Here is a 21,120-nt window from a genome sequence, read left to right as displayed (position 1 = left end):
CGCGGAGTGGGAACCAGGGTCCCAGCTCAGAGCAGCCCACCTGGTGGCAACATGACAGCCTGGCACTGGGACTGACACGAGGCATTGGCACCTGCTGGGGAACAGTGGCAGCCGACAGGCCAGGCAGCAGCCGCCAAGGACAGCTTCACACAGCTGCTCGATGCTGCCCACCTACCTGAGGCCCCAGTTGGCCACCAGAGCCATTTTATTTTTATTTTTGATGTTTATTCATTTTGGGAGAGCGAGCGAGCAGGGGAGGGGCAGAGAGAAAGAGAGAGAGAGAGAAAGAGAGAGAATCCCAAGGAGGATCCATGCTGTCAATGTAGAGCCTGATGAAGGGCTTGACCCACGAACCATGAGATCGTGACCTGAGCCGAAACCAAGAGTTGGACATTTGACTGAACCACGCAGGCGCTCCTACAGCCATTTCAGACAGCAGTTATACTCACCCATGGCACTCCTGTGTGCAGCAGGGAGGGGCGCCCGTCTGTCCCAGGCACGTTTGTGTACTTGTGTACATGTGTACACACATTCATACTCATAGTGATGGTGGAGGTGAGATGTCTGGGTCCAACAAGATAGGAGACCTCGGATAGGCCCAAATGGTGCATTTCTCAACATCCAGGCCATCAGAGGGCTGCTGCTGTGATTGGTGAATGATCTCGACCAAAGGGGAGGGAGAGACACACGGGAGCTGGCCTGGGCTGCAGACTCCAACTGCTTAGATAGCAAGTGACAGGCCCCTTCCAGGTTCTCCCCAGGCGAGAGGCTCACTTCTAGTCTGCCTCCCCACCGCACCCCACTCCCGCCGTCTTGGGGTCCTCAGCGTCTGGCTTTCCCAGGTACTGTTCAGGCTCACTGACCTGCCTCAAGTTCTCTAGACAGAATAGTGAATGAAATCAAGTCAATGCATCAAAGCATTTACTTCCTTTTAGCTCCACGCTGGGCAACCTGATGCCCTCAGCTCCTCTGACTTGTAAGATTGAAGTCTTTCTGCATTTGGATGAAAAAGCATCCCACTATGGACTTGGAGATGGACAAATTAGTGAGATGGTCTAGGGGCCCAGGTAGCAGTAGGTGTGCATGTCTTAGCTTCCAACACTCAGCTGGGGCCCAAGGGCCAGCCAGAGAGGGCCCCTCGCCCCTGACTTGTCACCACACCCGGCATCTGCTGCAGCCAGCATGGGGCGATACCGCGGCAGGATGTGCAGGCCGGAGGCTCACTGACAGAGGCTGCCGTCCATCGTGGGTGAGTGGTGCGGGGATGCCGGCTGATGAAAGGCGGACAGCTTTAAGAGGAACGCGATTCAAGCTCGCTCATTTGAGCTTGGCTCTTGCCAAGGAGCCAATGGAGCCAGGAGCCAATGGCACACACATGCAAACGAGGTCAGTTCAGAGGAAAGGTGGGAGCTGATAAAAGAAGGGTAAGCAGGACCCCAATCACTGTGGTCAATGGGTTTCCTAATAGGGCTCCTCCTTCCTCCCCTTCTCCCCGTGACTGTCTGCTTCCGCTTGTACGGTAGATTGAAACACATCTGATGAGCTACCTGGGGTTTCCCTGCAGAGGAGGAAAAAAGCAACAGAAAGTAGTCCTAGATACAATTCCTTTATTATCATGCCACCCAGCATGTGAGGCCAGGCTGACGCTGAGGCCGGCTAAAGAGAGGGCATATTTACAACCAGGGCAACTTCTCTATAAGCGGGAGGTTAAGGCAACTTCTCTGTTTTTAGAATACTGTGATGATCCCATATCCATGGGCCAGCTGGTTCCAGAAACCCATTTGGCCTAATCCTGGGCTGCCTGGAATTCCTAGGGGCACCTGCACAGGGTGACTCGGGGGCATAAGCAGGAGAGGAAGGGGGCGCATGCGCTAAACTAGAAAGTGGGGGTGCTGAGAATGGAACCACACTCTCCCAAGGCACACAGAAGGCGGTGGGAAAGGGGGCTGGGAACCTGATCTGTTTCCTTCTGGGAAGAGGACCCAGACACCTGGTTTCCCGGCCGAGATAACAGACCCACCCAGAGGGCACTGCTGGAGAGGCACGTTTCTGGCCAGCTGGACAGCCTGAGGGGCTTCGGAACTCTGGGGGGGGGGGGGGGGTTGTGGCACACACAGGAAGGTGGCAGAGTGTCCTTTGTGGCGTGGTCTAAAGCAGTGATTCTCAAAGGGTGGTTCCAGGGCCGGCAGCACCAACAGCACCTGGGAACTCATTAGATGGCAAGTCCTTGGCCTCAACCCTGCAGATGTGGAGCTCAGGGGTGAAACTTGGCAGTCTGTTGGAAGGCCCTCCAGGTGGCCGGATGCTTCCTCAAGTTTGAGAACTGCTGGTTCAGACATATCACCGGCATCCTCGGGGATGTGAGCACCACACAGCAGTGACATGGAAGATGGGTTCTGTCCTTTGCTAGTCAACTGCCTTCCCCTCCCCCTCCCCTTCTCTCCCCAGGCCCAAAGTGGCCAGAAAGTAGCATTTTTAAGGCAGAAAGTCGGGTGGGTGGTGATGAAAGTGTTTCAATTCACTTTCCCCACCTCCAACCCCAGGCATGGACCAGAGTGACAGATCCTAAGACTAAAACTGGCTGCAGAGCTCAAGAGTCCCAGGGGGCTCACTACCCTCACCCCCCTCAGTGCTGCATTGGCCCCTCCAGGTCTAAGCACACAGGGTGAACAGCCTGGTGAGATTTCAGGCCACCCCCTCCCTACGACAGCGACCACACTGTGCCAGCCCAGAGTCCCGCATCGACAACACAGGGGAGGCAAAGGTAGCATAAGGTGGTTAACATCACCACCCGGGGTGCCTCCCCCCTGCCCAGGGGGGCTCTGAGTGCATGAACCCTGAGGTTTCTCCCCTGGCCCCCAGTACGGAGCAGGGAGAGGGGTGTACCATGCCCTCATCAGCCCTCCACGGCCCCACACGTGATCTCCACATGGGCACCAGATTCCACACTGTTTGCGGTTTCTGATTGCTCAGGTCTGGTCTGCCCTCACTTGGTGTCAGCGTTGGCACCCGAGGTGATAGGCTGGCTGTTCCCCTGAGCGACGGTTCCCCAGGGCTCCTGCCTGCTGCCTGAGCCACTCCGCCAGGAGGGCCTGGCTGTCAGTCTGAAGGGAGCCACACTGCTCTGCTGATTGCAAATGTCCAGGGTGCGCTGGGCTGGGGCTGGATGGATAGTTCCATCCAGTCTGGGAGGGGTTTCCAGGCTGTGGCTGTTAGTGCCCCCGAGGGACGTGCTGTTCCTGCATGGCAGCCTGACAGCTTACTGCAGAGATGGGGAGCCGCAGGATGCTGAGGAGAGGGGGCTCCCAGCCCGGCTCCCCTTACTTCTACCCGGCTGGGGGTGGCATGTCGACAACCACTGCTACTGACTGGCCAACCTCTTAATTTCTCCGAGCCTTAATTTCATCATCTGCAGAGTGGGGGGAATAGTGCCTTCCCGTTGTGATCACCAGGAGAGAAAGCACTTACACGACTAACACACGCTAAGCACACAGTAGGCCTTCAGTAACCACAAGGCCCTGGACGCTCCCCCATGGCGAGGCCGGAGGGGCCCCTGGGGTCGGGGCAAGTCTGGCGGGAGAGGTAGGGAGAAGAAAAGGGTGGTCACAAACATTTTAAACAAGACTTCATCTCCTCACCAAACACTGAGTTTCATTCTTGCCTCCCCCAACACAGGTCATCCGGAGAGTGGGGGACATGCCGTGCTCTGGGGTTGTCCACCCTTGCGTGCTGCGGAAGGGAAGGCCGAGGTTGTGGCAACTCAGGTTGTGTGCATCCCAGCATCTGCCATGTTCTGACCTTTACAAAATGCTGGCTTCTTTTCTGGGTCCCAGTGTGTAGGGGCCTTTTGCTCACACAGGACTGAGGACAGATTTCAACAGTCATGGCTCACTCTCTCTGTCTCTGTCTCTAAGCAGGGCCCTGGGGGCAGTCATCCTGGGCACAGATCTGCGTCCTTTCAGGTGTGGTGGGCACACCTCACTGGGGACGGCATCCTTGGCTCCAGACCCCAGCCCTTTGTATGCCCTGAGCAGGGAGCCTGTCACATCCTGGGCCTCAGTTCCCTCTAACCCTCACCCCTCCCAAGCTGTGAGCATGAGCTAGCTGGTCACCATTCCCCAAAGCTCTGGGTCATTCTCTCTCTGTAGCTTGGTCCTTCCATCCTCCAGCTACCCTCTGGGTGGGCAGGTGCCCAGGGTGGAATCCCCTGCCCTTAGCCTAGGACAGCCTAACCCACCTCGGGGGGCAGGGACAGACAACAAGGTGTGCAAGCGATCCCGCCCATCCCCCTGTCCCCGTCTCCACAAGCCCAGCTGACCTCAGTAAAGAGTGCAGGGACTCCGCCAGGGGCTGACATGTCCCACAGGACACAGCACCTCCCCGGGCATCGCTGCCTGCCCAGGAGGAACTCTCTCTCTCAGACCTCACTTGGTAACACCTGGCAGCCTGCGCCCAGCTGCACACAGCTTGGGAGTCATTTTTCAACTGTCCGCACGAGTCCCAGGAAGCTGGAGGGCAGCAAAGCTAGTCATGGCGCAATTTCTTCCAGCCTTGGTGCAGTCTGGGATTGCTGGAAAGTTGGTATCCTGTTAATGAACTTGTATCAGCAGCCCCAGGACCCTGAGGGTGGAGGAGAGAAGCCACAAGAAGATTCCCCAGGATAGGGGAGGCAATCTGCCCCCGGAACCTGGTCTTCCCTCTGTGCATGTGGGGAATCCCTGTTCTGGGCAAGTACGGTTTCTGTACAGTTGAGGGCTGTGTTTAGGGACAGCAGTGAGCTGTGTATGGGAGGGAGAACACCCTTCACCCAGGACTCCCCAGGTCACCAAGAACTGAGCTCATCAGACTGGGGCCTAGAATGAGTTAGGAGGTAAGGTGTGACCTTTCTTGCCCTTGATCTTGGCAACAAGGGGTCACTCTCTCATGGTGGGATGTAAGAGGGTCCCCAGCACGGGAAGCACGGCACCTGGAAGGTGGGAAGCCAGGTGTGGGGTTCTCTCGCTACAAGTTACCCACTTGTAATAGCTATTTGGAGGGGGAGGGTCTCGTCTCCATGGCTGTCTTACAAGTTGACACCTGTTCTTTGGAAAACTGCCAGCATCTATATTCTGCATTTTCTAGGATTTTCTTTCTGTTCTGTTCTCCCTTAGTATTTGAGAAAATTCTTCCTGAAAATTCCCTGCCTGATTCAGAGACGCAAGATAGAACCAAAAGAAGCCACTATATTCACTCTGGGAAGCAGAGCGAGGGCTCCTGGAGGCAGAATGGTGGTGGCCATATGTGGTTGGGGATTGTGGGCCCAGGAAAAATGGGGTTCCAGGCACAGCACCCTTCTACTCAGAGCTGTACCTTCTCAGTGGCTCCAACTTTGCAGGGTCTGTGATTTGGCCTAATCAGGAAGGATTTTTACTCCCACTGACATGAAGGGCTGGAGATCATTTAAAAAACCTGGCATTCCAGAGAATCAGGCCCTAGAGGGGGCCTGAGGGTCATTTACTGTAGACTGGAGCTCCAGGCCATGGTCTTCTGGGGTACCTCTCCCAGGGAAGGTTTCTAGGCTGGATGCAAGGTCCTGGTGCAGCATGTGCCGGTGTGGCCACTTTACCTGCCTTCCTCCCTACCCTGGTGGCCCCACCAGCCTGCTGCTGCCCAACCCCAGTTCCGGGGCCTCACCTCAGGCCTTTCTGCTGCCAGACCCTGCGGGAAGGAACCAGACCCCAGACTGCCGGGGTACTCCCAGGTGAGGAGGTGTGGGGGCGGGCAGATCAAAGGGCTGGATCTTCTGGGGGCAGAGCCAACCCTAACTGCTTCCATCCCCCCGCCGGTAAGCACTTCCCCGTGGGTAGAGAAAAACACACCAAGCAGAGACAAGAAGAGGGGTGCTCAGCACCAGTGGGGAGATCATGTGCCCCATGCAGGCATCCCAGGGGGGCTTTCAGACCTTCATTCTAGGTTCCGGAGCTGGGAGGGAGTGGAGGGTCTGATTATCACCCTCCTGTCGTCCACAGGATCCCCAGGCCTGGTGAGGGGTGCTGGTTGTTGTTTCCACACAGGATGGGTCCCCCCTGCCTGGGTGGGAATCACAGGAGCCATAGTCTTGGGCACTTGGTGGATCCAAAGGGGCTGGGAAGAGTAGGGGGAGTTTCTGGGAGTTTCTAGGTGAGCTGGTGCTGACTCTGCAGGCCTGGAAGATGGGATTTGGGCACCTGTCCTTGTGAGGGGCAGTTGGAGGGGAACGCGGTCGGCCGTTAGTAAAAATGCAGCTGGAGCCTCCGGTGCAAGCAACAGGTGAGAACCATCCCGCAGATCTGCCAGGTGGAGAGAGCAGAGGAGCAAAGAGAAATCAGAACCCCATGAAGCTGCTCTCCCGCAGTGCCCTGCAGCAGGCTTCTCCCTCTTGGGCACACACATGGGGACCTGGATAAAGGGCAGATTCCAACTCAGGAGGTCTGGGGTGGGGCCTGAGATTCTGCTTTCTAACAAGCAGTGCACTGCTGGTCTGTGGTCCTAGATCTCCAGAGATGGCCCGATTTCATCAGATCCTGAGCCACAGTAGTTCCACTCCCTTGTTGCTGTCTGTCTGCGTCTCGCTGCTCTCAGACTCCAGAGTAAAACCAAGGTTCATAGTTGATTCACTGGCTGATGTACAGAAGCCACTGGGGAAACTGAGGCTCTGAAAGGAGCACCTGGAGCTGTCCCCAACTTGTCCTGTAAGTTAGCTGGGAATGAAGCACCAGACTCAGGCCCTAGGAGCCTGCCTAATAGCCTGTCACACCCACTAGCTGAACGAGAAGAGCATCCTGCCCAGAGCAGGGCAGTACTGGGCAATCGCTGTCCCCCTGGGGGGCCTCACTTTTCCAATCTCTAAAATGCAGGACAAGATGTGGATGTGTCAGACCCCGGAGACCCATGCCTGTGATATTTCCATGGTAATGATGCCATTGGATCCAGACTCCCCACCCACAGGAAAGAGGGCGCTGCTAGGCCAGCCCCATGAATGTCCTGTGGCACATGGGCGAAGGTGGATCTCCCCGAAGATAGGGAACAATGCCCCATCATTGCCAAATTTCTCCAATAGCTGCTGGTGGCCTGATCTTGCTAGAGCCCCTCTGGATGCACCCGGAGCTCTGACCAGTGGGAGGAGGGCAGGCTGATGAAGACGCTCATGGGCTAGCAGGCATTTGGTTTCTCTTTGCAAGGCTAGCTGGCCTGAGGTGGCAGAGGATGAGCCCTTCTTCTTCCCCCCTCCTCTCTCCTCTCCACCCCTACATGGGAGGAGGGCAGAAACCCGTGAGTGCAGCTTTCAGACTTGGTAGCGAGAGCAGTGCCGATCTCCTTCCCGACTCAGTGCCACAAGCTGAAGGCAGCTTGAGAGGTTATCTTGTCTCCCACTGGCTTTAAGCAGGTGCCATCGCAGCCTTTCCAGCCAGGTGTCGTGCAGCACCCTCTCTTCCCCATCCCCACGTCGTGGTTTGATGGCTAACGTGTGGGGTCATCTGGATCTTTCTGATTCTTTCTGCGGGGGGGGGGGGGGGAGGCCAGATGGGAAGAGCTGGGCCAGCACGGACTTGAGGCCACATCTACAGTGGACAGTTTGTGCTGGGGGACCGGGAGGGCAGAGGGCAGAGCTTGCCCGTAACTGCACTTCTGTAGAAGATGTGTGTTCCCACCAGGGAGCCTCCCGGGGAAGGCAGGGTGCATGTCCGCACACACGCCCCCACCTTGACACATGCAGAGGGGCTAAGGATGCACTCACAACATGTCTACACAGGTCTGCACACATGTGCACGTACACGTGCGCACACACAAGCACCTTGATTCATGCAGAGGAGCAGTGGAAGCTATCGGATCCCTGGTACCGCCGGCTCCTTCCTGATGGAGGATGTGGACGAATCAGCACCCACAGCTTTGCGTGGCCAGCACGGGGTGAGCAGAGGAAACACGTGGTAATGAGTGCAGGAGCAGGAATGGAGGAGGATGCGTGGAGATGGCTGCGGGGGCGCCCAGCTTGCGTGGGGGCCTGGCTGTGTGGTGCATGGCGCCCTCTTCTGGCAGCCTGCCTAGGTACAGCATTTGCCACATGGGGCTGTTTACAACAAGGAGGTGGCATGGTTTCAGCTGCTTTTGAGGTTTTTGGGCCAGGACTTGATTGTCACCAAGAGAACCAAGGAAGGGCCAGGGAGGCCCCAGGAAGCCAATCCAATGTAATCTTTCAGTTTCCCTTTTACTGACCTGCAGATCCCAATCTCTGCTGTTGTGTGAGTTTTCTGGGTTCTGCAACATGTTTCCATCTACAGGACGGGAATGTTGGGATAGAAGTAGGAATGGGGTAGTTTCTGTTTGGGGCTGTGTGATCCTGGGCACAGATATAACCCTCTCTGAGTCTCAAATCTCAATAGGGAAACCTCTAATCTGTTCACTGCTTGGTAGCCTTCCCTGGAGACAGTCTTTAAAATCCAGGACGACAGGACCAACATCAGGGTTCCCATCCCCTCCTGCATCCTGAGGCTTTGACAGGCCAGGTCCTAGTTCCCCAGAGCCCTCAGGATAAAGCCCTCCCTCCACTGCAGCAGGCCAGGGCTCTGCCAATTCAATTCTCTCGCCCTGTCACTCTTTCCCCTCTTGCTTTTTCCCATCAAACTCCTTCAAGATTTAATTATATATCACTTCCTCCAGGAAGCCTTCTGTGACTGCCCTGACAGGTTAGGGCCTCTTACATGCTCCCCCGAGCCCCAAGTCTCACACTTGCACAGTGCCTCTGATGGCATGTGACAACCCATGTTCTACGTGCCTCCTGCCTCGAGTGAAAGCTTCCTGGGAGAAGGGACCACATCCTGCCCACTGGTGTGGCCCCAGCACTGGCCATAGCACCTGGCACCTGGCACCTAGAGGCTCTCATTACAAAACTAACAATGAATGCTCACTCTGCATGGCTTCTGGGTGGGAGACTCCCAGAGTCTGTGTGTGAGCAGGGCAGTAGGAAAAGGGGGTGGAGCCACTATGTCCTTCCTGGGTAGAAGTTTCTCTGCCAGAGTTACCTCAAGGTGGAGTGCCTCCAGAGTCCACCCAAAAGGGGAAGCTGGTGTACAACAGAGAGACCTGGAGTTGGGGTCCTGGCTGGCTCTGCCACGGTGGCCATGTGACTGTTAGCAAGTGACCATGTCGCTGGGCTTGGTGTCTTCAGGTATATGTGAAAGGGGTGGGCCCAGTGTTCTCTATTCTAGGTGCACATGTGAATCACCTGGGGAGCTTGAAAAAACACCCAGGCACAGGACTCGTCCCATCTATCTGAGCCTGAATCCTTGGCATGGGGCCCAAGCAAGGGTACTTTTCAAATCTGATTGTCATGTGCAGCCGGGGCTGATGGTTATCCACTAGATAACCGGTAAGGTCCTTCCAGAAAGAAGAGTCTGATTTGGAGGTAACTCCAGACCCCAATTATCCCTGTCAGGTCTGAAAACCAGAGCAGTGATGGCCACATGCCCACGTGGACAGAAGGGCCCTACAGGGTCTTGCTGAAAGGAACAGGTGCATGCAGCAGCGGGGCAGGGACCTGCAGCCCATCACATGTGGGTCTCCCCACTTCAGGGTCCCTGCCAGCCCCCAACCTCTGCCCCGACCTGCAGCCACAGACAGCTTCGTGCTTCACAGGGACCACTGCTGAAAGATTCCAATTGTTAGCAAGTTCTCCAGCCTGTCTCCTTGTAAATTCTACCTGTTGTTCCTGTCTGTCCTCCGGTCCCTCCCAGGAATGTGCCCTCCCCCACCTGCCTGCCTTTGGGTGGTTAAGGACTGTGATGGTGCCATCTTCTCCCTGGCCCTTGACCTTTCCCACATCTGACTTCCAGGTGCCCTGTGGCTCTTGTCGTTCATGTGGGCCAGTGTTCTCAGCCAGGCTGCACACTGAACCCACCAGAGAGCTTCACAAGTATGCTGGTACCTGGGTGCCAGCCCCAGACAAAGTGATTTAATTGTGCTGGGGTGCAGCCGGGGCCTTGGGCAGTTTTAAAACTCCTCAGGTGGTCCCCATGTGCAGCCCAGGTTGAGGCCTGTGGCCGTGGAGGCTCTGTGGAGATCCTGTCTCCCCCCAGCCCGCTATGATCTAAGCATGTCAGCCCTGGTCCACACATCCACGGGGCAACAAGTGACAGGTTGCCAAATGGCTGGAATCGGGGTTTGTTATGTTTGTCACATCCTCTGCTTGGTGTTCACAGTATGCACAAGACATGCCTTAACATTCTAGAATATGGTGGCACAGGAGTCACACTGAGGCTGGGTTCTTACCAAAATTCATGGAACCTTAGAGCCCCAACTCCACAGCAGCACAACCTCATGCTTGTTTAATACTGCGGGCTCCTACGTGAGATTCCCATGGGTTATAGAATTCTGCCACTTAAAGGAAGGCTCAACAATGTCCATCTCCTCCGTTCTATAGGGAAGGAAGCCAAGGCTCAGGGAGGGAACATGACTTCCTCAGGATCACATAAGAAGAGGAGAGGTCCTCTGACTTCATAGCAAGGTCTCCTCTAGTGCTGGGGACTAGGGAAACATGAGCCACCACCTTGGCCTTTTATCTCCTGAGCCTTGGGAGTCTCTGAAGTGCCAGGCTGGGCGTGTGTGGGGATACCTACACTGGTGGAGGGTGACTGTGAGCTTAGGGACACGACTGGTGTGTGTGAGCCCTTCAAGGCTGATGGCCAACCGGGACTTGGGCAGCTTAGTTCCAGCATTGGCCAGCAGAGGGGGCTGTAACCGAGGCTTGGCTGCTGCAGGACCGGCTTCAGCCAGAGTCGGGGGAGAATCTGGGCTATGGATGGGGGTCCACAGTGGTGGCTGGGTGAAGCTCTCTCTGAGGGACACTTGGTGCCATTCCACAGAGAGCCCTGGAGGACCGAGACTTCACGGTTGGGGATGTTTACAAGGAGGAAACCCCTCTGCAGCGGGCAGGCACCCTCCTGACAACATGGCCTCCCAGCAGTACTTTCACAGGGTACTTGTTTCACCTTGACCTTGGGCTTGGGGCACTGGCAGACCCACTCCCTGCTCTAGGCCTCACTGCCCCTGTCTTCAGTTTCTCCAGGCTCCCACAGCCAGAGAGACCAGGAGGAAATGGATGGGGAGTGTGGCCCTGGCCTGGTCAGTGTCCATGCACAGCAGGCCCCCTCAGCACCTGAAGGAGACAGCAGGTTTCTGGAAACTTCAGTTGGCGCTGGAGCACAGAGCAGCCCCTTCCTCAGCTCCCACTGGGGTGTGTGGGACAGAAGGCCTGCCTTGGGATCCTGCAAAAGAGGGGCTCTGCTTAATGCCCCCTGGGGCTCCTGGCCTGCATGCTAATTATGGAGATGAAGGGGGAGCTGCTCTGGCCAGGAAACAATGAGGGCTTTTTTGAGAGACAATGTGCCCAGGTGGAGATGATAAAAATAATGATGGTACCATTTATTGAACACCTGCTATCTGCTCATCAGTGACAAGTGATTTACATATATATTGCTAATCCTCTCACCAAACTAGGTATAATTAGCCCCATTTTACAAACAAGGAACTGAGGCTCAGAGATGAAATAACCAGCCTGAGGTTGCCTGGTCCCCCCACTCCCCCAGAGTGTCGAGCCCAGTGGAGGAGGCTGCAGCTAGGTCCTCTGAACGCACAGACTGATGTGGGCAGGGAGAGCGGTGATCTGGAAGGAACCCCACACTGGCAGCCTCCCTGAGCCAGCTGCTGATACCAGCCCCTGCTTTGCTTTCCAAAGAAATCTGTGTTGGCGGTTGGGGAGGTGTGGGGTGAGGGGAGGGGGCTGGCAAAAGCAAATGACCAAGAGCCAGGAGACCTGGGTGCCACTTCAGTATGTGACACCCTGGGTAAGTCTTTTCTCTGGGTCTCAACTTTCTGATCTGTAAAATGGGAGCACACTTACTACCTCACCTGGCCCAGGTCTCAGGTCGTGGTGGGGATCTAATGATAGAAAGCACCTGAAACCACTCTGAAGTCTACAGATGGCTGGATAACAACCACTTCCACTGACTTGAGGCCTTCACCTGTGCCCGGCACAGTGAGTGTGTCACACTCATCACCTCGCTCTTCTCTAGACCTTATGTGGTTCGGGAAATAAGCCACATTTTATGGTCGGAGAAGCTGCGGGCAGGGCTGTAACTGCACTAAGTCATACAGGAGCAGAGGAAGGGTTCGATCCGGGTCCTCTGAGGTCCCAGCCTCTCACCCCTTTCCTCATCAGTGCAGGTGGTCCCGGGGGGTGGGAAGGGTGGGGCAGTGCTGAGCTCCCTCTAGAACCTGCTGGGCCAAAGCAGAGTGCCAGGCGAGGTGGGTGTGCAGGGCCATTGCCCCTGTATCTGCCCCAGCCTGAGGGTGCCCTCCTGACTCCTCTGTATGGACCTTTGACTAAAGCAGATCTGAGAGTGACACTGACTTCCTGGGTTGCAGCAGAGGGAGGGGTGGAACAGTGAAACTGAGCAAAAGACATCGCTCAAAGAGCTGGGAGTACACAGGGAGTGCACATCCACGGGCATGTGTGTGTGCACACACACACAGGAATGGGTACTTGTACATGCACACACATATACACACATGCACAAGCACACCTAAACGCACGTACATGCATACAACCCCATATACACATAGATGCATGCGGGTAATCCATGTGCACACACACACACCCACGTGCACACACAGAGGGTGCATGCACATACCTGAGCCCACACTCACACTCCTCCCAGGTCTCTTACAAGTTCAAGTTGTCCCCCAGGCCCCCAGGCATTTTCCTTCATCTTTTCTGGGGAAGAGAGTGACCATGTGATTCATTCCTGGCTGCCAAGGGCAAGTGGCGAGAAGAGGAGGGGAGGAGAGGGCAGGACAGGGCATGGGTGTGCAGAGGGTCAGTGATTTGTGATCTCTGCCGATGGGAGAGGGGTTCAGAACTCTTCCAAACAACCCCCTCTCCTAATCCGTGCTCCAACTCACCTGCAGACAGGCCACCCCGATGCCCACTGCCCCCATGAGCAGCAGGTGGTCAGCCAGGAACTGCTCCAGCTTGCTGACGCAGCCTCCCTGTAAGGTAACGGTAGGTCACGCAGGCCGGCGTGAAGTAGGCGAGGCTGCGGAGGGAAGGGCTGGCCGGTGCTGCATCCACCCCGCTGAGGGCAGGCCAGAGGTTTAATGGGCCTGCTCCAGCCTTTCAACTGCCCACAGGCTTCTCGGGTGATTCAGGGGCATGCCATGATGTCTCAGAACCTCCCACCAGCAGGTGCTTGTCCCCAAGCTGCTTCCTGGAGACCATTGACAGCCCTGTGCGGTCTCACGGCCAATGAGAAAGCGTGTTCTGCTTCTCCCCGCCCCTCTGCCTGAGCCTCCCATTTGGGGTGGGGTGGGGTGGGGTGGGGTGTGCTCTGCATGCCTCAGCTGGAGCTTGGACGCTCACCTCCACCTTGTAGATGTTGGAGGGATGGGCCCGCTGCCCACAGCGGGCCACCACCGTCTTGCAGCAGCTGTCCGGCACCCGGCGGCCCTCGGCTTCCTGAGACAGGATGTATGCGCTGTGCTGCCAGTCGGCGGAGCTGTTACTTCCACAGCACTTGAACTAGAGGGACAGAAGGAGGCTGGAGGTGAAGACCTGGCAGGAGGCTCCTCTGGTCCCTCCGTGTCAGGGCTGCAGGACTCGTTATTCAAATACTAACTCAAGAACAAATAGGGATTTGTTCTCCCTGCGAATTTTCCCCTTTGCCTGTTTTGAGCAGGAAGCTGGGCTTTTGGGGGCCCTTCTCTCCAGGAAGGTGCAGAAGCTGGCTGCAAGACACCTTATGGCTACCTTCTATCCATGCAAGTCCTTTAAGGAGATTACGCTGGGCATCCTGACAGCAGGGAGAGTCTCTGAGAAGACGGGTGGGGAGATAGATGGAGGTGGGTCCCCGAGAGAGTGGGGCTGTATACCCCCGGGAGAGCTCACACCACACGGGGGTGTTTTTCTGGTCACCCAGCGAGGCAGGACCTCAGGAACAGGGACCCAGCCTTGCCAGAGGTTCCTGGACCCTCGTTCAGACCCTGAAGCCTCAGAGCCCAGAGACCTGCAGGGAGGGACACAGAGAGTGTCCCAGAGCCACAGTGTGGGCAGATCAGTGTTGACCAGGGGGTGGAGTTGGCGCTGGGTAAGACCTGGGTCATCTGTGCCACTCCAGAGCAGGAAAGCACCAACCCAGGTCTCCAGTGATGCAGACACAACAGGACACTGGTTCTCTCTTGCCCTTGAGTTGAGGGACTGAGAATCCAAGTCCCCGTGTGAGCCACACAGGCAGCGGTTTTGAGACTGTTTCTGGTGTGTGGAGGTGCAGGCTGGGTGGGAGGTACGTTCAGTACAGTTAACAGGTGTTTGATAGGCACCTACTATGTGCCAGGAGTGAAGCTAGCACTGGGCTCACACATGAGTAATATGGTTCCTGGTTTTCTGAAGCTTCTCAGTGACTACAGCTTAGTAGGGGAGACATCGGGAGCTGTGTGGAGCTCAGAGGAGGAAGGGGCTAGTGGAAAGGTCCCACAAGGAAGAGGAGGAGGCAGGAGGCAGGCAGAACAGAACAGCACATGGAGCCAGGAACAGCACAGTGTGTGCTAGGTGTCATGTGGGATTATACTGCGGTGTGTCCCCGGGCAGGTTATCTAGCCTCTCTGGGCTTCAGTTTTGTCACGTGTAAATGGGGCTCAGGAAGCCCCTCCACACCGCTCTGTGTGAAGACAGCAAGAGGCAATTCTGTGAAGCCCTGAGAAGCGAGCCCTGCCGGGGTGAGCAGTTAGTGACACCCTCTATGCTATGATTGTTTTGTGAATGCAGGCATGTGGGTGTCATTTACATACTGGGGTGCAGCCCGCAGCCCAGATGCTGGCCTTGGCCTGAAGCCACTGCCTTCTCAGGGCTGCTTCCTCACGCCTAGGATGCGGGCCTGGGCCCAGGCTCCCTCGTGCCCCTCTGGTTCTAACCGTTGCTGGCATGTGTGAGGTCATGCCCACATGCTCAGGTGCCCATGGAGGAGGCCTGGGGCAGTGACAGATAGTGGCTCCCAGCTGTGCCCTTTCTCATGCTGTTCCCTACTCTCTGACTGCCCCTCCCATCCTCTCTAACTAGGCAAACCCAGGCCCTCCTTCCTGCTTCTCCCCTTGGCCTTCCCAGCTCTGTTCTCCACTCAGAGGGTCCTCCCAGCCTAGCACTGACTGCGTGTGTTGGGCTCCCCAACTAAGGCCCCGAGGGCAGGGATTCAGGCTCAGTGCTCCATGTGGGAGGCCCTAAAAATGCAGACTGAGCTTTGGGCTGACCAGCAGGGTATGTGTGGGCTAAGCGTGTGGGTGTGGATGTGTGTACCTATGTGTACATGAGTGCCCTCAGCCACTATCGCAGAGCACAAGAGACCCCTCTGCACAGAGCCTACTGGGATCCAAGCCAGTCTTGGGGAGACGGAGAAGGTGCCTCCCCAGCTGAGCTAAGATGCTAACCTCTACTCCACTCACTGGCCTGGTATTCCTGGCAGAAAGACCAAGGCCTCAGGCCGAGGGTGGGGTCTGTAGATACAGGATAGAGCAGAGACCACAGGCTAAGGTGGCAGGGAGAAGGGGGACCAGAGTGGGCCGGTAGAGTTTCCTCAAATTTTCAGACGTGAAACCATCAGGATCCTGGAGTCACACTGTTCGACAGAACTTTCTTCAATGATGGAAATGCTTTATATCTGTCCTATGCAATTCGGTGGCATCTATGGCTATTGGGCACTGGAATGTGGCTAGTGACTGAGGAACTGAATTTTGTAATGTAAATTTAACTAGCTGCACATGGCTAGTGGCTACCATACTGCACAGGGCAGGTCTGGGGGCCATTTGTCCCTTCCCTACTTCTGGCAGGACCACGGGCCTCACTGAAGGGGTCTGCTGAGCCTCTTCTTGGAGGGACCACCTTTCTGTCCCCCAGCGTTCCGCCCCACGGCTCACAACTGGGAAGTTCTTGCAGCAGTCTGGCTGAAATAGCTCTGCCTGTTACAGTTCACTCATACGGGACCTCAGCTGTCAGCCCCCAGAGGAGGAAGAAGACAGCCCTGCTGATGGAAGGAGCCCAGATCCCGGTCAGGAGAGAAGTTCTTCTCCTGACGCAGCCAGCTTCCTGCCCGCAAGGGCCCTAGGGGTGGGACCTGGAGGAGGCAGTCAAGGGGGCCGTGGTGGGGCCAGGGCACAGGAGGAAGAAGGAAAGGGCCAGGATTCAACTTGCCCTTTTCATGGTGGCGGGGACTTCCGCATACGCGATGGTACTGAATGATCAACACGCGCAGTGAGGCTTCGTTTTGGAGGCAAATGAAGCTCAGAGAAGGTAAGTAACCTGTCCTGGGTTACACAGACAGGAAGGGACAGAGTCGGAATTTGAATCTGCTTGGCCTTCAAGCCCAGGGGGCGGGTGCTTACATCCTGCTGGAGACGGTCTACTGAGGTTGTGATGTCCGCGGCTCCCGGCTGCCTGTAGTTCTCAGCCAGCGTCCGGGTCAAGTGCTGTTTCAGTTCATCACTGAGCTGGAGAGAGTGGAGAGGGAAGGTGGCATCAGCAGAACCACTCACCCTGGCCTCGTTCTCCAGGCCCGCTCCAAAGCCAGGCCAGCTAGCCTCGAGCACCACGGACTTGGAATGGTGTGAGGGCAGACGTTCCCCAGCGTAATGGGAGTGTCGTAGGAGACCGCTCAGAACACAGAGTTCGTGGAGAGATGTTGTAAAAGCTGGGGCCAGGCAGGTGATAGACAGAACTGAGAGGCAGGCCAGGGAGGGGACGGCTCAAAGCTGGTGCGAGGGCAATGAGGCTGGGCACAGGGGGTGCTTTTAAATAAATATCTTTTTCTCATTTTGATTATGAGGTGACATTCACAATATTTACAGTTGTTATCCTATGGGCACCCATCAGTTGTACGGTGCTGCCTTAAAACAACCAGTGCAGGCATCTGTCTCACCCTGGTCATGACCTCAAACCCCTGGTTCACAGCAGCCAGTGGGAGGAGACCCGACCGGCTACTTCATCCTTGTCTGCTGCAGGCAGGCGAGGCCCGGTGCTGTCTTCATAGTCTGGCAGGTAGCCCCGGCCCCAGCCTTTCTCCTTGGATGCCCACCTGCTAGGTTCATCCTCTATCTCTGCTTAGGAGGGGAGAGAGACCACCCCACCTCCCACGGGGCATTCCCACTCCCCAGCCCCCATGCCAAATAAGTCAGCATCAACAGATAGGGCAGAGAATTGCTGGAAGCCAGACAAGAAGTAGGACCCAGGTATACTGAGGATTGTTGGGGCCAGGGACATGAGACCGCCCTCTGTGTCACTGCCGAGCTTTAGCTCCCCCATGCCTCTGCACCCCGCCCCACAGTTGCCTCCAGGGCAACAGGGGGCACCGATGGGGAACACAGGAAGAGGGTCTACTCACCCTCTGGTAGTACATGTGGGCCAGGACCCCTGCCACCAGCTCCACGAGGAAGATCACCAGCAACAGGCAGAAGTACTAGGAGCAAGGAGGAAGGTGGTCATCACGGGGATCAGGCCTGGGTAGGCACACAGTGCTGCGGGACAAGTCTTCCCAAAGCAGTAGGGGAGGCAGGGCGACCTGCCAGGACCCCATCACCCACCCATACCATCTTCCCCCTCTTCCCGGCAGCTCTGGGCATGCTCACCTCTCCCGGCTGCTGGCACGGAGTTCCCCACTCACCCCCTCACCCACTGGGTTTCTGTCAGTGTGTCAATCCATCCATCCATCCGATACTTATTAAATACCTGCTACATGCCAGGTATCGTAAGTAAGACGGTTACCGCCCTCAGAGTTATTGGTGGTGGGGGCATAGGTAAGTGATTACAATGCTGTGTTACAAATGTTACTATGGGGCAAGACCTAGGTGGGGGGGAGGGCAGTCAGAGAAGGCTTCCTGGAGGAGGGGACACCTGAGTGGCACCTTGAAGGATGAGCTACCAGGTGGAGAAGGCAGGAAGCATGTGCCAGGCAGAGGGAGAGCCCTGTGTGAAGCCTGGAGAGTGCAGAGGGCGTGGGGCGTCCGAGTTCTGGGAGTGGAGAGAGCTGAAGAGCCTGGGAGTGTAGGGGTGGCTGGGCAGCGACCAAGACTCAGGAAATAGCAAAGGCAGTGCCCTGTGAAAGGCATCGGTGTGTTTTCCAGGCCTTCACGGCCCTGCAGGGGTTTCTAAATTCCTGACACAACTACTGCCTGGCCTCCTCCAGACTCAGGGCCCACTCTGTACGCTTCACAGCCTGCCGGCTGCGTTCCTGGCTGTGCTCTCTCTGCCGTGACCTCCCTCCCAGTTTTAGTCAGGAGGCTCCGGGACACTGCTCCATCCTGGTGTGTTCTTGTGGGGGCCCACAGGTCAAAAATGCATGTCAGACCCACGTGGCTAGGAGGGCATGGCAGGGGTGGGGGTGGGGGTGGTGGTGGAGAGGAAGCAGGCTCTAGGCAGGGAAGAGGGAAAGAGGGAGTGGGGAGAGGAGGCAAAGCAGTGGGGTGCTGCTGCCTGAAATTAGCCCCCTCTGGGGAAGCCTAGCCCCCCTCCCCATGAACAGTGGTTGGTGTTGTCTCCCCCACCCCCCTCCCCAGGTACTGCCCATCCGCCTGGCTATAGTCATTCAAATCACTGGATTCCAAGGAATGTTCAGCCTGTGCCTGAGCTCTGAAATTCCAGGGCTCTTCAGCAGGGGTAGGGATGCAGCAGGAGGGCATGGGAATGGGAAAAAGGCACAGGGCAGGGGCCATTGGGCCAGTTCAGAGGCGACGTGAGTCCCTGAGGCCTTGCCTACCTCCCGGAGCCCAGCATGGGGTCTGGCATGGGCAGGACTTAAACACAGGGGGAGGAGAAGGTATTCCTTTTCATGAAGATCATGAAGAACATTCCATCCGGGGACAAGGCTTCCTTTTGAGTTACATGAACTGTGCACCTACCCCACGGCCATCTTATTGAGCCCACGGTCTGCCAGGCTCAGAGCTGCCCACCATCAGGAATGAGGGAAGCTTTCCTGTCTCTGAATCATGGTGGCCGCACTTGTCATCTGTGGGGCCCAAGGCAAGAGTACAAATGGAGGTTCCTGCTTTGCCCTTCCCCACCTACCCCGGGCTCAATGCCATACAAGGAAAGGCCTCTGGCCTGCATGTCCAAGCTCAGTCCATGCACGGCCAGGATCAGGCGCCCCCTGACCATCCCTGGATGAGGATGCACAGAAGGCTGGGTGTGGTGGCGTGTGGGGGACACAGCAGCCTCGTCACCCTGTGCAGGCTCTGAATGGAGACTCAGGCTGTCTGCGAGCTCCTGGGCACCCGGATCAGGTCTAGAAGTGGGGAAGGGAGTTGCAGATCCCACGATGGCACACTCTCTGGGCCTCATTGACTTTTTATGCCACGGGGAGGGGTCTGGAGTGTTCTGTGTGCCTGGGACTAGGGAGGGTGTGGGATGGTATCCAGGTGAGGCAGGAGGCTGGCAAGGGGTCTGTGGATGGGCCCTCTGCTTGCTGAGCCTCTGAGATATAGGGCCTGGAAACCTGAAGAACGGTGGCGGAAGTCAGCTGACTCCGGTTTGGGTCAGGCTCTGCCACTTCCAGGCTCTGGATGGGCAGCCTGGTGTGAGTTACAAAAATGTGCTCCCATGAGAACATGTGGCTGAATTCTGACCTTCCTCAGGCCCCTTACAGGATGCAGCATCCGGGGCCATATGCAGTGGCTGTGCCTGTGGGACTGAGCCTGTGGGTGGGCATAATGGCATCACAGCAGTCCTGCCCATCCCGAGGGGCTGAAAGGACCCAGAGGGAGGGGATTCCACTTCACGGTGGTCTGAGATGTTTCCTGCTCCCGGAGCCTGTGCGTGACAGCATGAGGTGAGCCAGGCTTGTCAGCCAGCTGCAGGCGCAGTGGCCTGGGCCAGTCCCTCTGACAGCCCCCAGCAGCTTTGCGGACATCCTGACTCGGCCACCCATCCTGCTCGCCCCAAACTGCCCTCTGCTCCCCCTGACCCTGGTACCCTGAGGCCGACTCTCCTCCTGCCACACAGGATCCTGCATGCAGTGACTGCCGGCTGGATGCTCCCAGGCTCCCTAGGTGTGCCCCATGTGCCTTCTGTGGTGTGGCCAGAAGACGTGAGGGAGCCCGTGACTGAACGGGAGGATGCGGGCCCCTGGCGGCTGGGAGGGCAGCATCTCGGTGTCTTGGCACCTTCCCTCTGGGGGGGGCGGGAGAGGCTCTTCTCCCAATCACTGATCACCCATCACTGATCACCAGGGGCTGTCAGCCGAGAGTCACGCTGGCTGGTAGTCATGAAGACTTGGCAGTGTCGTGCTGCTCCCCCAGGACGTCACTGACGCCGTTGCTATTGACACTGGGCTGGGAGGAGGGTTGATGGGAAGGGAGAGAAACTGAACCACATCCCTGATGTAATGGCAGCCTAAATTAGTACATGCCAGCCCCTCAAAACGGTTTGGAGGCATCAGACAGGCTCCCCAACCTGACGGAGTTGTCAGGAGTGGGGAGAGTGCTGTCTCCAGCTGTTCAGAGGCCCTTGGGAGGGAAGTGAGGGCCAGGCGGGGGTTTTGGGGGACCGACATGGGGTGCCAGGGAGTGGACCGGCTGGGTGCTCGGTGGGCATGGGCGCAGCTTCGGTGGCAGGAGGGCTGTAGGTATGTGACTCACCCGGGTGGGGGTGGCCCTGAATCACAGCTCCAGTGCGACAGTCCCCGGGGAAGCAGGCAAAAGGTTGTGCTCGCTGGGATCCCCCTGCACCGAGGGGCCTGGCAGCCCTGCCTCTGGGCAGTGGGGCCAGGCTGGTGGGGGGCTGCCATGTGATACAAGTGCCTCGCCTCTGCTGCTCCACCTTTTTCTTTACCAAGCCTTCCTGATGTCCAGCCAAATCATCCCAGTACTCCTACGGCACAGGCTAGCTGGCCGCCAATCTGCAAAGCACTCCTTCTGTTCCTGCACACGGTTCCCTAAACACCGCTCAAGCCTTCCAGCCTCCATGTATCTGCCCTCAGTGTTCCCCTGCCTGTCCCTCTATCACCGGGCTCGGTCATGGCCTCCACGAAGCCCTCCCCGGGTCAGCAGTGGGTGCCAAGCACCCCCGTCCACGCG

The 21,120-nt window shown here is 57.1% G+C and overlaps 1 protein-coding gene across 5 annotated transcripts in view; it reads right to left on the bottom strand.

Annotated features, from left to right (window-relative positions):
• Positions 1–1,590: 1,590 nt before the first annotated feature.
• The window catches only part of TSPAN11 (tetraspanin 11), a 73,806-nt gene continuing 54,276 nt past the window's right edge, over positions 1,591–21,120 (bottom strand). The window contains exons 4-9 of one of the 5 annotated variants that reach the window (XM_019464824.2): positions 17,436–17,510; positions 16,441–16,545; positions 13,433–13,591; positions 12,976–13,062; positions 12,705–12,822; positions 1,591–6,308 (exon numbers count right to left, since the gene is read on the bottom strand). In XM_019464824.2, the coding sequence (XP_019320369.1) occupies positions 12,745–12,822; positions 12,976–13,062; positions 13,433–13,591; positions 16,441–16,545; positions 17,436–17,510 (504 nt within the window). In that variant the 3' untranslated portion in view covers positions 1,591–6,308; positions 12,705–12,744. The remainder of the gene's footprint in view (positions 6,309–12,704; positions 12,823–12,975; positions 13,063–13,432; positions 13,592–16,440; positions 16,546–17,435; positions 17,511–21,120) is intronic. The other 4 variants (XM_019464825.2, XR_002084531.2, XM_019464826.2 and 1 more) reach the window with 4 other exon arrangements.

The sequence above is a fragment of the Panthera pardus genome, unplaced genomic scaffold (genome assembly GCF_024362965.1).
Source record: "Panthera pardus isolate Hobbes unplaced genomic scaffold, ASM2436296v1 HiC_scaffold_6, whole genome shotgun sequence".
In the NCBI taxonomy this organism is placed as follows: domain Eukaryota; kingdom Metazoa; phylum Chordata; class Mammalia; order Carnivora; family Felidae; genus Panthera; species Panthera pardus.
This window is presented reverse-complemented; position numbering and strand designations above follow the sequence as displayed.